Consider the following 15,339-nt stretch of genomic DNA (forward strand, 5'->3'; position numbering starts at 1 on the left):
TTTTTTCTTCTTCTTCTAATAAACCTGGAATGTGCTAAGGGGCAAAGAGTACGCATGGAAAAACAAATAGCCAAGCCCTGGTTTACGTCCAATATCATGTTCATAAATTGCCCAATTCAGAGTGCTGGATTATTCCTGATCCAATTTGTTGTTCTTAGTACAACCCCCCCCCCCACCATCACATTTATGAGAACATCTCTGACTTGGGGGGTTGGTTTATGAAATCTGTCATTCAGTAGGTTTAGATTTCCTGGGGGGAAAAAAATGCACCTCTTTGTGTAGTCATTCTTGGCCATGCAGAAAGCACCGCGTTGGTTTGTTTATTTGAATAGTCTTTCCATTTTGTTACAATGGGAAGCTTTGACATGTTCCAAAATGTTTCACTCGTTAAAATCTTTCAGCGTCGTTTCTTCCTGAGGCACTCACGGTGACGGCCAGCATCGGAGATAACGTGACCATCATGTACACGCGGAAAAAAGTGGGCGTAGAGGACACGATCATCTACAAGGAGGGTATGTGTGCAAGCAGACACGCAACTCCAAATCGGATTTGAACCGGAAAGGTTTCAGATGAAATCAGATCTGAAGTCAGATTTCATGACAAGAGAAAAAGACTGACATTTTCCATATTTTTTTTCCCACATTTAAATCTAATCTTTTATGTAGAAATCTGATTCAGGTCTAATCCCTGGACATGCACGTGCGATGGTCATGTTTTACTTAATTATTGCTTGATAATAACGACTTACTTAATGAGTTTGTACCGCACAGTTACCTACAGTATTTGATGCGTACATTCTTAGACCCAAATGGGTTCCTCAAGGGTTCTTTGGATGGTTAATTTTTCCTAGTTTTCTAAACATGTTTAACATTTTCTACATAGAATATTTAACGGCTCCACAAAATGGACATCCTAAAGAACCTGTGTACGGTTCTTTCGTCTTTTTGTTTGTCGAATACATGCTGAGAACTGTAACTGAACATGGATAGTTGCGATCTCCATGTTGGTTATCTTGATGCCTCACACCACTCACACACCAGTGTTCACACACTTATACCAACCCATATGTTTACGTGAACAAGTTCAAACACAGTCTGAACAAGCAAATCTGATTTGTTCGCTCTTAATAAATAAATCAGATTTGCCCTGCGGTCTAAACAAACATTTCATGCACTTCCTGTTGTTTATTTGAACTTGTCTCTTCCTCTCGTCCTTAAACAGTATTACAATCCTACAAAAATGTGGTTAACACAGACTCGTCTTTCGCACACTCTGTGCCCAAAGAGGACATCACGGACTCGGTTCCCTACCTCATTAGTGACGTGAAGAGGTCACATGCAGGACTCTACACCATCCGCTACATGTCAGAAAACCTGTCGACGTCCGCCATCACTCACCTCATCGTCAGGAGTCAGTGCTTCGTACAGTATCGTCGACACACACATACGCATCTAGAACGTTCTTTTGTATGGAGTACTGCATTTAACACTGCATGTGTGTGTTTTCAGGCTGCATGAAGGGCAGGTGGGGTTCAGACTGCACTAAGCATTGCCCAGCTTGCGCTAACGGAGGAGTGTGTGACGATAAAACAGGAGAATGCATCTGTCCGCCCGGCTTCAAGGGTCCCACCTGTGAGACAGGTAACACACGCGGTGCTGTAAATATCCCACAGATTTCATTTGGCTCAGGCTCAAAATGTAATTAAATGTAATGGCAGAACTGAGAATAAAACCTGACTATCATTTTCCTATAACAGTACATCCTGAAGTGTTTCATTCCTCTCATACCAACGATTATAAACGTATAGTCATACTTTCAACAACTTCTCTTTATTCTCATGAGTTAATTATACAAAATTGTTACAGACAAACCAGAAAGCAGGTCCTGGAAGACTTTTGTCCTTGCTGTGGTGGAAAACTAACTGACCATTACGAGGCACAGACACTGGAGACTCCTTCCAGAAATACTCTTAAATTATGTGGCATATCCGATATGTGTGTGTGTGTGTGTGTGTGTGTGTGTGAGCAGTGTGTGGTGAAGGCCGCTTTGGGAAGACATGTAAGGAGCGCTGTATAGACGGCAAGTGTCGCTCTCTGGTGTTCTGCCTCAGAGACCCGTACGGCTGCTCGTGCGCCTCTGGGTGGAGGGGTCTAAACTGCAGCGAGGGTAAGAACAATTTCATTTGTTTTAGACTCATAATTAGATGTTCATTTTGATAATATATACATATAAACTTCACTTAAACAGCGTGTGCATCCGGGTACTACGGCGCTGGCTGCAAACTGAAGTGTGTGTGTGACAAGGGCGGGAAGTGCGACCGCTTCAGAGGGTGTGTGTGTCCTGGGAGACATGGTGCCCGATGTGAGAAAGAAGGCAAGAGCAGAATTAATTAACATTAATATATAACGTCATACTGGATTTGTTGTCATTGGGGGGAAAAGTACTGTATACTATACTATATGTATAACCATATTCTGAATTTCTCATCATTGGAATTAAAGTGAGATTTTCTCTTTGGTTGATGAATTATTTCCTACTAGACAAAGCTCCGGTCATTGTAAGCAGTTTTGGAGATACAGAGCTGAATTCTGGAGCACCGTACACCGTGAGCTGCTCTGTCCGAGGACAACCGGCACCTTTACATGGAGAAATCATCCTGCTCAAACCAGACAAGACCATCGTATATGTAAGATCCAGTGATCCTCATTCTTCTGGAATGCTGCATGGAAGAGATAAAAGTTAGAGCCTTGTTTTTTTATGTAGCAGCTGGTTTTTACACAGAACTCGATTCAAACAGTGAAATTCAAGCTTTTTTTTAAATGTGCCTCAAGAGGGTGGGTGGGTGGGGGGGTGTGTGTGTGGGGGGGGAACTCACTTTTTCCAGTATGACACAAATCAAAAATGACTTAAGCCCAACAAGTTACACAGCTTTGGCACACACCAAAAAATACACTTCTAGATAGTTGGCTCACGTTAGCTACGTAGCCGTCCGTTTTAATTTGCTTTGAATGGTTACAAAGCTGCTGGAACAAATTCTCAATGAAGCAGTCAGTAATACAGTCAGTTATCACGGTGGAATTGATTTTATTCTTTGTTTTGGGTGATTGGTTTCTATAGAAGCTTTTCATAGGGACTTTTCCTTTGTGCTCTTTGTGTTCATGTTTGGACCAGGCCATGGACACAGAGACAGCGAATCACCAGAGTACATCCGTGTTCAGGGTGGACAGGATCACGGTGGCTGACGGTGGACGCTGGGTCTGTCAGGTGAAGACCACCAGCGTTCAGGTGGAGAAAGACTTCGTCGTCAGTGTTAAAGGTGAGCCCTCCAAATCCATGTTTAGCAGTTTGAAAGAGTGTGGCTTTTTCTGTTAGAGGTCGATTTTTTTAACATACATTTCTCGGTTCACTTAGACCTATTTCTTACTTATTTTTAATTCTGGAGGATTTAACTTGAACCCGTTTCTTGACGTTTAACCAAAAGCCAAAATTCTTCCATATTTTTAACCAGACCTCAACCGTAAGCAAAGGCGAAAGGCACCAGACGGAGCTGTTGGATGATAGACTGATCACAGACTTTATCTTTTTGTTGCAGTTCCTCTAATGACGTGTTGCTCAACATGACTTAGATAACTGATCTGACCTCGAAGGTTAAAAAAAACAAAAAAACGTGATGTTCCTTTGTGTTGCAGTTCCTCCACAGCCGCAGTACCCACCTTCACTGAACAGCAGTGGGCCGTACCATCTGGTGGTGCTGGTCAATAAGTATCCGTACACTGGGGATGGACCGGTCACCTCGGTCAACGTGACCTACAAGCAGGCCAATTCGTCCACGTGGGAGACGGTGGAAGGTAGCAGCCTTCTCTCCTCTCTCCAAACACTGTGCTCAGTGTTTTATTTCAGTTTGGTTTAATCAGAGAGTTTAATCAGGTTTGACATAGCTGTTATGTATTCGTATTGTTTTATTGTCACCAAAACAAACACAGTAAATCCCTTCTACCCAGTTCCTTCAGAGGAATATTTCATGTCACAGGTCAGAGGTCAGTCTGCAAGGCTCACACATTATGGTTGATTTCTATTGTGTGCTGGATTCCGAACAGTGTTTTAAAAATATCTGTCTGATGAGTAAAATGTTTTTTTCTGATCACTCTCAGATCCAAAATAAATGATGGCCATGAGGAACAATGTGAATGATGTCACTTTTCCGTAATGGTGCTTTTGTTGTCTGAGGGTTAGAAAAAAAAAGTTCCTGGATTGGTTCCAGAACGAATATCCTTACTCGGGAACTGTTTGTCTTTTAAGTGTTTCAGATTGTATTTTCAGTCAGAGGGTGCAGAGTGGCTTAGTGGTTCCTTAGTGGTTCGATTCCCGCTGCGGCCCTGTGTGTGCGGAGTTTGCACGTTTCCTCCCCCAGTCCAAAGACATGCATGTCCAAAGTGTCCGTAGTGTGCGAATGGGTGTGTGAATGTATATGTGATTGTGCCCTGCGATGGATTGGCACCCAGTCCAGAGTGTACCACGCCTTGTACCCCATGCTCCCTAGGATAGGCTCCAGTTTCCCTGCGCCCTTGTAGGATAAACGATATAGAAGCTGGAAGGATGGACTATAGGGTCAAAAGTTTGTGGACACACGACCTTCAAACTGTTGCTACAAAGTTTGAAGCACACAATTATATGCTGTAGTATTACGATTTCCCTCCACTGGAACTAAGAGGCCCAAACCTGTTCCAGCATGACAACGCCTCTGTGCACAAAGCGAGCTCCATGAAGACATGGTTTGCCAAGGTTGGAGTGGACCCCAGACCTCAACGCCACTTTGAGGCGGTCAAAGACCTTTGGCATGAACTGGAACACCGACTACACCCCAGGCCTCAGTACCCGACCTCACTAATGCTCTTGTGGATGAATGCACACAAATTCCCACAGCCACGCTCCAAAATCTAGTGGAACGCCTTCACAGAAGAGTGGAGCATATTATAACAGCAAAGGGAGAATAAATCTGGAATGGGATGTTCAACAAACACATACTTTTGGTCATATAGTGTACGCGTGTATATCTGTGTGTTGCATGGAATGAGATTTAAGGGATGACAAAGTGCTAAGGAAAGAGATGATTTCAATATTCAAGTGTAGTGATGATTGCTGAAATTTGTGTGTGTGTGTGTGTGTGTGTGTGTAAAGTGATTGGCTCTCAGGTGAAGCTGGAGAATCTCGCCCCTATGACTCAGTACATCGCATTTGTGCAGTTAAGTCGACGAGGACCTGGAGGGACCGGAAATCCAGGACCTGAGGCTAGCTTCTATACACAGAAACTTGGTAACACACACACACACACACACACACACAAGTTCCAAAACAGATTAGCTTTTAAAAAAGAAAATAATTACCAAACGTTTTGTATTACACATTTACCCTGTAAATAGTTGATCTGTAAAGTATATGTTTTGTTGTTGTTGTTGTTGTTTAATCTTGTTATTAATGAATCATATTTCTGCATCCCTCCAGCTTAGTCTTCTAGTACTGATTTGCCATTTATTCCCACTTCATTTAAAAAAACAAAAAACATCATCTTTAAACATTTCTCGCTCTCCCGCAGATCTGCCTCTCCCTACGGGGCTGAAACTGATCCCTCTGAATCAGACCTCTCTGTCGCTGTCCTGGGATTCTGCCCCTGTCATGGATCTGGCTAAAGACGACTGGTGTTACGAGGTGGCGTGTGAACAGGCGGAGGACGCCGGCACTGCATGGAACTTCCAGCTGCCTCTAAACTCCACCGGCATCCAGCTAAACCACCTGAGACCCAGACACAAGTACAAGTGCAGGGTCAGTCTGAGCAGCAGGGCAGCGGATCACGTCTGCCCCACGGTCAGCGCCTGGACCCTCAGCGACGGTAAATCAGGGGCTCGGTGTGAATTTGGATCATCGTCCGTGTAAAAACATTGTGATAGGATGTTAGAATCGTAGCGGTAAATACAATCTCTGAAGAACAGTGTGGAGATGGAAATATGATATATGACATAATGAACCAATGAAAAACAAGAAGGGCTTGTTGTTTTGAGACCTTCAGTAAATACCGTGTTAATTCAATGTTTGGAATCAATTTTCTTAATCTTATTAAATCCATTTGGTTGCAGATGCATATAAGATTATACTGCAACGTCATAAGTTGCAGTATATTTTAAAAAAATCTCCCAGAAGCTGTAAAGAAATACTAATACTAATACTACTACTACTTATAATAATAATAAATAATAATAATAATAATACTCCTACTACTACTTATAATAAATAATAACAACAACAACAACAACAACAATACTACTACTACTACTACTACTACTACTTATAATAATAATAAACAAATAATAATCCTACTACTACTTATAATAAATAATAATAATAACAACAACAATACTACTACTACTACTACTACTACTACTACTACTAATAATAATAATAATAATAATAAATACTACTACTACTACTACTACTACTACCACCACCACTAATAATAATAATAATAAATAATAATAATATTAATTAATACTACTACTACTACTACTACTAATAATAATAATATTTTCTATTAAATGTAATAATGACACTAATATCCAGAACACATCATATTTGGGAAGTAGTGATGAAATCTTAAAGGAGATAAAAGCAAATAAATGGAAGAAAATAATTTTTTTATGGAATTATTTTAGTACAATTATTAAACATTTTCAAATATTTTAACACTGAAATTGTTTACTATTTGAAATTTGGTTGCAAATTATTTATTTATTTATTTATTTATTTATTATTATTATTATTATTATTATTATTATTATTATTATTATTATTATTATTATTTTTATTTTTATTTAACAAAATGAGATACCTAAAGCCACATTTTGCTGTCTGTATTAGTATTTATCAGACTGGGTGTCAGGAGGCACAGACGGCGACGGTTGCGGGAAACGCTTTTATTAAAAGGTCGAGGAACAGGCACTTAATCAGGATATCAGGATATCAGAGAGCAAGGCAGAATCAAAAACCAGAGAAACATTCCAAAAACCACAAGGAATAACAGACTACGGCTTGGTACATGAGTAATCACAGAGCAGAACGAATACTTCGCTGTGAGCAAGTGTGAGGAGTGTGCTTATATAGGGTGTGGTGCTAAGGAGTTAACATGCAATGACATGACAATGGGTTCCTTCCAATGAAAACTCTAAAAAACCTTAACTATCCAACAAACCCTAAAATAAATCTTCAAGAACTTTTTTTTTCTTTAAAAAAACAAAACAAAAACTGTACCAGCACAGTTCAACAGAATTTTAAGAAAATGCAACAATTTTGCAATAATTTGGATTTTGTACCACATATACATACAATCATAAACAAAAAAAATAGGTTCTCCTAGGGTTCTTAAAGGACTTAGTGGATCCTTAGTGTCCCCAAAAGGTTCCTGCTTGAAACATTTTCTCATAGGAAAACATTTTACTGTATAATTTTATAGAGAACTTTTAAGATTTCCCCTAGAGGGACAACCAAAGAACCCTTAAGACTTTCAATCAATAAGAGCGCATTGTTTTGGATTTCACTTTGAATAAGTAATGATTTAACCAGAACCTATTTTTTCTCCTCCTTTTTTAACTCAGAACTTCCTCCTGCTCCATCTGACATCTCCGCCTCCAACATCACCGACTCGTCAGCCTTCCTCAGCTGGTCCGTCGCCGAGGGCCACTCCGTCGTCAAGGTGATCATTCGTTACCAGGAGAAGGAGGAGGCGATGTACAGCCAGCAGGTGGATCTGGGGGTGCAGCCGTCCCAGAATTCCATGCACTTCATGCTGAGAGGTCTGAGAGCTGACACTGAGTATCTACTGGAGCTCTGGACTATTAATAACATGGGGGAGAGCAAGAAGAAGAATCAGGTCTCTCTGAGGACCCTAACGCCACAGGAGAGCTCACGTGAGTCAAACACACACACACACACACACGCACACACACACAGAATGCATGCACGCAATATTTGTCTTTAAAGCAGCTTTATATTTTCTGTATCTCAGGCCTGTACAGGTTCAGAGCTGATGGAAACATGCTATTTTATGCCATTCTGGGTTCTGCTGGAATGACCTGTCTTACCATCCTGCTGGCCTTCTGTATCGTGCTCCAGCTCAAGAGAACCTCCTTTCAGAGACGCATGGTGTGTGTGTGTGTGTGTGTGTGTGTGTTAAGCTTCATTTTCCGTTAAGTTCTTAGTAACAGGTGCAGAGTTAAGTACAGTTCATGGAAATATATCCAAAAAACTGGAATGTGTGTGTGTGTATCTGACAGTTTTGACCTTGTGGGGACATTTGGCTGGTCCCCATGAGGAAAACTGCCCCCAACCCCCCTGCACCCCCAGCTTTTTTATTTTAATCCATTTAAAATTGCCAGAAAAAAAAAAAAGAACAATTTACCTTCTTCGTGATATCCTAAGGGTGTGCAAACTTTTGTTTGTATCCCAGCTTGGAAGGAATTAAGAGACAGAACACAGGGTCAGCCATATTTGCGAGTCGAACTCACAACCTTCCTAACACGGGTTTTTCAGATAAACGTAGCTGTCGCAAGAGCACACATATTGTTTTTTTTTCTCTAATGGCGGTGTGTCTCGTCTCTCAGAGAGAAGAACCCGTGGTCCAGTTTAGCTCCGGGTCTTTAAACACTCAGAAGAAAGTGACAAGCTCGACGCAGGCCGTGTCCTACCCGATGCTGGAGTGGAGCGACATCAAGTTCCAGGACGTGATCGGAGAGGGAAACTTCGGCCAGGTGCTCAAGGCTCGCATCAAGAAGGACGGCCTGAGGATGGATGCAGCCATCAAGAGGATGAAAGGTCAGGAGTGTCGTACTGTTTAATACTCGTCTGCTGATTTAGACTGGTATAAATCTATAGTCTGTTTACATTGACGTTAGTCAGGGAGTAACCTGGGTAGTAATTTCTACAAGGGCTTTAACACTTTTTTCAGATCAAACATCCCAAGCAAACATGAGAGGAATGGGTTTTTTTTTTTTCTTTTCTCTCAATACATTTTTAGAAATCATTGGATTTATTCATTTATGTTTTCTTAAAGTAAAGACGCCAAAGTATGTGAGACTGGCATCAGATTGAACAGTCATCATTCCATCCTGACTTTGAAGAGAGAAGGAGAGAATATTATTTGAAGCCAGTCAAGGCTTCATCCCCCTTCATCAGTGGCTGTTGAGAAAATCTTACATCATCGCAAAGATTGAAAAAGTGTTGCGAGTTCAAATCCCGATGATGCCACAAACATCTCTAGCTGGCAGGCCAAGAGAGCAAAACGGGTCCATGCCCTCTGTGTGGGAGATACTGTATTTCATATTCTCTGCCCCCTTAGAGAATTGGCCAAGAGTTAGGAAAAAAAAAAAAAAGAAAGGTATTTTGGCGTGTTAGGATGGTGGTTTTTTTTTTTTTTTTAATAAATAAAATTTTTTTACCCATCTGTTTCTCAGAATACGCTTCTAAAGATGATCACAGAGACTTTGCGGGTGAGCTGGAGGTTCTGTGTAAACTGGGTCATCACTCCAACATCATTAACCTGCTGGGAGCTTGTGAGCACCGAGGTCTGTATCCCTCGCTTTTCAGGGTTCAAGCGCTGTTGGTTTTCCCATTTCCCCATGTTCCTCTAACTATTTCTACTACTGAGTCAGTTCTACTATTTGCACTTTGCTTTGATGCCTAGAGTGATCTACAACTAATCACTGAGGTTGCTGAAGACTAACTAAGTCGATAAAGACTAACGACATCCGAACTCCGCATCTCTCTCAGGTTATTTGTACCTGGCGATCGAGTATGCTCCTCATGGCAACCTGCTGGATTTCCTAAGGAAAAGTCGTGTCCTGGAAACAGACCCGGCGTTTGCTATCGCTAACAGCACGGCCTCCACGCTGTCCTCCCAGCAGCTGCTACACTTCGCCGCCGACGTAGCTCGAGGCATGGACTACCTGAGCCAGAAACAGGTCAGCAATCCAGCAGTCTCGCTAGAGGAAATCCAGAGCCAGCGGAATTCTCTGAAAACACGCCGTCTTTATATTTATTAAAAGATACGTTGGGATGTTGGGATTTGTGATCTCATAATTCAACTCTTCGGAAGTAGGGCAGAGGTAGCTCAGTGGTTAAGGTGTTGATCTACTGCTCAGAAGGTTGTGCGTTCAAACTGCCATTGTTGGGCCCTTGAGCATGGCCCTTAACTGCTCAGATGTTTGAATGTAAGTCACTCTGGATAAGGCCGTCTGCCAAATACTGTAAATGTAATTACCAGGACTGATAACGACAGTCCGAACAAACTGTGTCTAGAAATGTTCTTCCATATTTTAAAAATCCTGATAACATGAAGCGTGAGCTACTTTTGTTTAAAGGAATACTCCGATGCTTTTCAGCGCTGTGTTTCACTATATATGAATTACCACAGGTTAGAATTTCCATACATCTCTCTGTACTGAGGAAAAAAAACAAAACCAACCTGGTTTACTTGAAACTCGAATGAAACCCGTCGAAACTAAGGGTAGTCTTTTAGTTACCGACAACTAAAGTGCAGTTGTTGAATTCTTTTAATACTCGACTGCCTATATGACGCAAATTCACTACGACTGGGACAACTGAACAAAAAGTCATCTGAGAAAGAGATGATCTGAAGTCTTGGTAAAGCAGTCCGTATGTGGTTTTAGCCACAGTTTCCGGCACTTTTGTGAAATTTTGCATGAATGTTTCCATACTGCAACGACTGCCCTTAGACTTCCATTATACAATAAGTGAACATTTTCAGTTATTTCCTCACTACACGGACATGTGACCAAATGACCGTCTGAGCTAATCACACTTACGTTACACGTGCTGTAAATAAAGAGCGGGTTGAAATACTAGCGCGAGACTATTCCTTTAATGAGAATCTTTTGCTGCTTCTTGTAGTTCATCCACAGAGATTTAGCAGCCAGAAACATCCTGGTAGGTGAAAACTATGTGGCGAAGATCGCCGATTTCGGGCTCTCGCGAGGACAAGAAGTGTACGTGAAGAAGACCATGGTAATGTCTTGTTAAATACTTATACGTATAGTATAGTATAATTGCTTATAACGTACAGCATAGAGCTAAACGGAGAACAAATCGCTGGCGTTTTGTGCGTACAGGGCCGATTACCTGTGCGATGGATGGCCATAGAATCTCTCAACTACAGTGTGTATACAACCAACAGTGACGTGTAAGATATTCCAGATCCTTCAAGCAGAGAAAGTAGTAATGCTAATAATTCAGGCATTTAATACAAGTAATAGAGATTGAAATCGGTCCTACTTTATCTCTCTCACCTTTAGGTGGTCATATGGAGTGCTTCTCTGGGAGGTGGTGAGTTTAGGTGTGTTCACATTGTGAGATCTTTTTTATATTAAACAATACTTATTGTAGAACATGATCCCAGACTGTATGAGCGAATAGAATGATACAAAACTTCTATGGGAAATTTCAAGTTTTCAAGGAAAGTTGTGATATTGAGGAAACAAAAGACTTTGAAATAATTTCCCAATAACACGAGTAATAATAATAAGACGTAAATACGGAATAAAACTCTACAGGGTGTGCTGTTATGGGAAAATAATCAACGCTGAATATTTTCCTATAACAGGACATCCTGACGTGTTTATTCCTCTTATACCACAAAAAATTTGCCAACAATTTTCATGCCATTTATTTTATACCACAGTGCTGCTGAATTCTCGAATCTGATTGGTCAGAAGGTGATTAGTTTTTCAATACCGGCACTTCACAGGTTTGTATTAATATTGAGCTTTATCTGGTATCTCAGTCACATGACAAACTGGGTTATATTTTGTCTTTACCGTTTAACGTCGCGATACAATCGCGACTTGGAATGGATAAAAAGTAACACGTGCCTTTTTTTTTAATAAATGCAAATTTTGAATGTTGGCAAATTACTGTGGTGTGTCGTATTCGTCACATGTCTGGGCGATGGCGTAGGGCGGCTAGACGGAAACCCTTTCTCGCAAAAAAAGCAAACATCCAAGCTCAACTAAATCACCCCAAACTATGTGGCAAAATGTGTTCTGGTCTGATGAGACCGATTCCAAAAGGTAGAATAATTCCAAAAGGTATGTTCGGTGCACCCACGGTTCACCCACGGTGAAACATGGTGGTGGCGGCATAACGCTTTAGGGCTGCTTTTCTTCAGCCAGAACTGGGGCTTGTATCAAGGTGGTGGGAAAATTTAAATAAATTTCTACAAATACCCGTCGATTTTAGTGCAAAACCTTCAGCTAGTAAGCTGAAGATGAAAAGGAATTTCCCCTTTCAGCACGACAGCGACCCGAAGCATACATCCAAATCACACATTAAAGGCGGGAACAGATCTGACATGATTTATCTTCGTTTAAACAGGAGTGTGTAAACTTTGTATACTCATTGTATGTATATATATATCGATGACGGTGTTAATACTGATTATGTTTATCTCATGGTCACGTTGGTTTGCAGGTGGGACGCCGTACTGTGGCATGACCTGTGCCGAGCTTTATGAGAAACTGCCTCAGGGTTATCGCCTGGAGAAACCACTCAACTGTGATGACGAAGTGTAAGCTTGTGTTTCAGACATTATTTATTAATGTCTTTATTCATGTTATTTATTCATTAGTAATCAATTTTCTGTTTGTGTGTTGGCTCGCTTTTGTTTTGTTTTTTTCGTTTTTGTAGCTTTGAGCTGATGAGGCAGTGTTGGAGAGAGAAGCCTTACGAGAGACCGTCGTTCGCACAGATCCTGGTGTCACTCAACCGCATGCTGGAGGAGAGAAAGGTGAAGAAGAAGAAGAAGAAGAAGAAAAAAAAGAAGCATACAATCCAACAAAATGATGCTCTCCAACTCCTTTTGGCCTTTTTTCCCGCCATTGCACAGAATACAAAAACATGTAATACCACAAAGCTGGACCTGATTATTTTCCTATAACAGCATGCTCTGAAGAGTTTTATTCCACTTATACTACAGAGATTCTCCACAAAATCACCACAGTCGTTTCATTCTTTATTAATTAAAGAATGACACACGATATGACGCTTTTTTTTTTTATTCGTTTATAGTAGCGTATTAATGTTGCGGAATATCCGGAAGACAACTTACATCCTGGTATCACTTATGTTATAATAGCTATAGATAGTCATTTCCTCACTAGACTTTTTTTTTTCTTCCTCTTGCTTGAAACGAACGACGACAAAAAGACGCAGCTCGTTACGGAGAAGCGCTAACACTGGAGACTCCTTCCATAAATGTTCAAAAGTTTTTACGGTGTCAACAGTTATATGTTTTTGTTTGATGTTCCTGGCTGGATTTAAAAAAAAACAAAAAATTAAAATACATAATCAAATAAAATCAATACATTTTCCCTTAAAGCTTACATGGAGCGTCTGCTGGGATCGAGTTGTTACTCTAGAAACGATAATGTAATTGAAAAGAACAATAAAACTTGTCAGAGCTGCTGTTATAGAAAATAAATCAAGCGCCTGTTCCGGTTCTAGCCGTCTCCCAAGTTGGCGGGAAACCGGAAAGTGCTTCTAAAGGTACGTTCACACACACGGCGATTTTAAGTCGCCGTACTACGAAGTCGCCAGTAGGCGTTCCTACTACTGGTTGCCATAGCAACAATTATCCATTTGTGGCGCGACTAGCATTCCACTTTTGACAACAAACCGGTTTTCTTGCCGCTAAAATGAAACATTCTAGAGGGAGAGCGTTTGTATATAAAATTCTCCAGTGTATACAGTATATACGCATCATATCCTACGAGGTGTAGGAGAAGCAGTGTGTGTGAGCTCTTTGTCGTGGTGGCCATCTATCAGTGGCGAAAACGCAAGAGCCGGACAGTCTGGGTCTACGCAACAATTCGGACTCACACCGGCAGCGTGGCGGATCACGCATCACGTGCGCTCGACTGTCTTCACTCCCGTTGCTAGTCGCTGCACCAAGTTGCTCAAAAATTTGCCTAAAGTGAAACCTTTGTCGCGTCACTAGACACGCCCACATCTAATCACCAACGTCGCCAGCTCTCGTTGAAAACGAACGGTCTCCGGTTGCTCTGACGTTGCGAGTCGCTGTGTGTGAACGTACTTTAAGTGGACGAGTTCTTGTTTGGTTTTTGAATGTGCAGTGGAGAAACTGGCCACGTGTTCGCCTTCAGCCTATTAGATTGGGAGCAGTCATGTGAATGATACTTAATTGCGCTCACAATATTAACCTAATGGTTAGTTATTAAACTGACCTTTCCCATTCCTCCTCTCTCTCTCTCTCTCTCTCTCTCTCGCAGACGTATGTGAACACGACGCTGTATGAGAAATTCACCTACGCGGGAATCGACTGCTCTGCCGAAGAGGCCGGCTGACTTCACCTCCCCGTGCGCCTGCGTCGCCGTTCGCTCTGCGTATCGGACATGTATCATAACGTTTTTACAATCCTGTGATCGGGATTCACGGACTAGAAATCTTTTTTTTTTTTTTCCTGCACACATCGTGTCTTCCTTTTCTTTTCTTGTTATCGTGATTACTTACTGAAGTATCGGATCATACAGTACATCTGTGTATTCTCGTGTGTGTTGAGTCGTGATGCTGAGTGACTGAGCGAGCGACGGAGTGTGCTGTTCTGCAGCCCAAACTCTAGACGCGTGTACAAAATCCTAAGCTGGACGTGGCGGCCATTTTGAAAGTTTTGGTTGCTGTATATTGGGCATTGTGCAAACGTTTGATGGCTTTTAAAAGGACTAATAAACTTCTTGTTGTGAAATGCTGTCGCTTGGGGGAAGAGGATTGTGAAATACTGCAACGCTACAGATAAGAAACAATAAATCACACTCGGAGAGTGAGAACGCTTGTTTTTGCAAACAGTGAACAATATTAAATCATCCTCTGCTTCCTTTATTAATCAAATAATCCAAAAGCTTGAGGAAAGAAAAAAAATGTCAAGGATCATTAACATAGCAGTAGATCACATCACGGTTTCCTGTTATTGTGGTTCGCAGTTATATGTGCACAGACCCGTACCTCATTATTTTTGGATTCTTGAGCTGATGAAGCACTTCAGGACAAAACCGATGATAACTGCTGAGCTAGCAGTGCTAAAGATGATATGTAGAACCGGAAGGTTGCAAGTTCAAGTCCAAGGACTCCCAGGGAGCTACTGTTTTGCCTCAATTTTTTTCTCCCAATTCTTTTTGGAGCTACCAAGGTTTCCATGTAACTCACAGAACACTGTAGGAAAACTCAACACGCTCCAAGGAGAGCATTAACTACCTTATTTGTTATACC

General features: G+C 41.3%; 1 protein-coding gene across 2 annotated transcripts in view; it reads left to right on the forward strand.

Moving 5' to 3' along the window:
- Positions 1-14,818, forward strand: part of tek (TEK tyrosine kinase, endothelial) — a 28,599-nt gene extending 13,781 nt beyond the window's left edge. The window contains exons 3-23 of one of the 2 annotated variants that reach the window (XM_053617952.1): positions 402-512; positions 1,222-1,410; positions 1,509-1,640; positions 2,029-2,166; positions 2,248-2,373; positions 2,541-2,686; positions 3,172-3,316; positions 3,690-3,848; positions 5,179-5,313; positions 5,594-5,887; positions 7,644-7,955; positions 8,054-8,190; positions 8,649-8,859; positions 9,498-9,608; positions 9,814-10,004; positions 10,954-11,067; positions 11,172-11,242; positions 11,355-11,395; positions 12,529-12,625; positions 12,745-12,844; positions 14,346-14,818. In XM_053617952.1, coding sequence (XP_053473927.1) covers positions 402-512; positions 1,222-1,410; positions 1,509-1,640; positions 2,029-2,166; positions 2,248-2,373; positions 2,541-2,686; positions 3,172-3,316; positions 3,690-3,848; positions 5,179-5,313; positions 5,594-5,887; positions 7,644-7,955; positions 8,054-8,190; positions 8,649-8,859; positions 9,498-9,608; positions 9,814-10,004; positions 10,954-11,067; positions 11,172-11,242; positions 11,355-11,395; positions 12,529-12,625; positions 12,745-12,844; positions 14,346-14,420 — 3,035 coding nt within the window. In that variant the 3' untranslated portion in view covers positions 14,421-14,818. Of the gene's footprint in view, positions 1-401; positions 513-1,221; positions 1,411-1,508; positions 1,641-2,028; positions 2,167-2,247; positions 2,374-2,540; positions 2,687-3,171; positions 3,317-3,689; positions 3,849-5,178; positions 5,314-5,593; positions 5,888-7,643; positions 7,956-8,053; positions 8,191-8,648; positions 8,860-9,497; positions 9,609-9,813; positions 10,005-10,953; positions 11,068-11,171; positions 11,243-11,354; positions 11,396-12,528; positions 12,626-12,744; positions 14,106-14,345 lie in introns of those variants that run through there. The other variant, XM_053617951.1, reaches the window with a different exon arrangement.
- The last annotated feature ends 521 nt before the right edge of the window (positions 14,819-15,339 follow it).

This window comes from Ictalurus furcatus, chromosome 28 (genome assembly GCF_023375685.1).
Source record: "Ictalurus furcatus strain D&B chromosome 28, Billie_1.0, whole genome shotgun sequence".
In the NCBI taxonomy this organism is placed as follows: domain Eukaryota; kingdom Metazoa; phylum Chordata; class Actinopteri; order Siluriformes; family Ictaluridae; genus Ictalurus; species Ictalurus furcatus.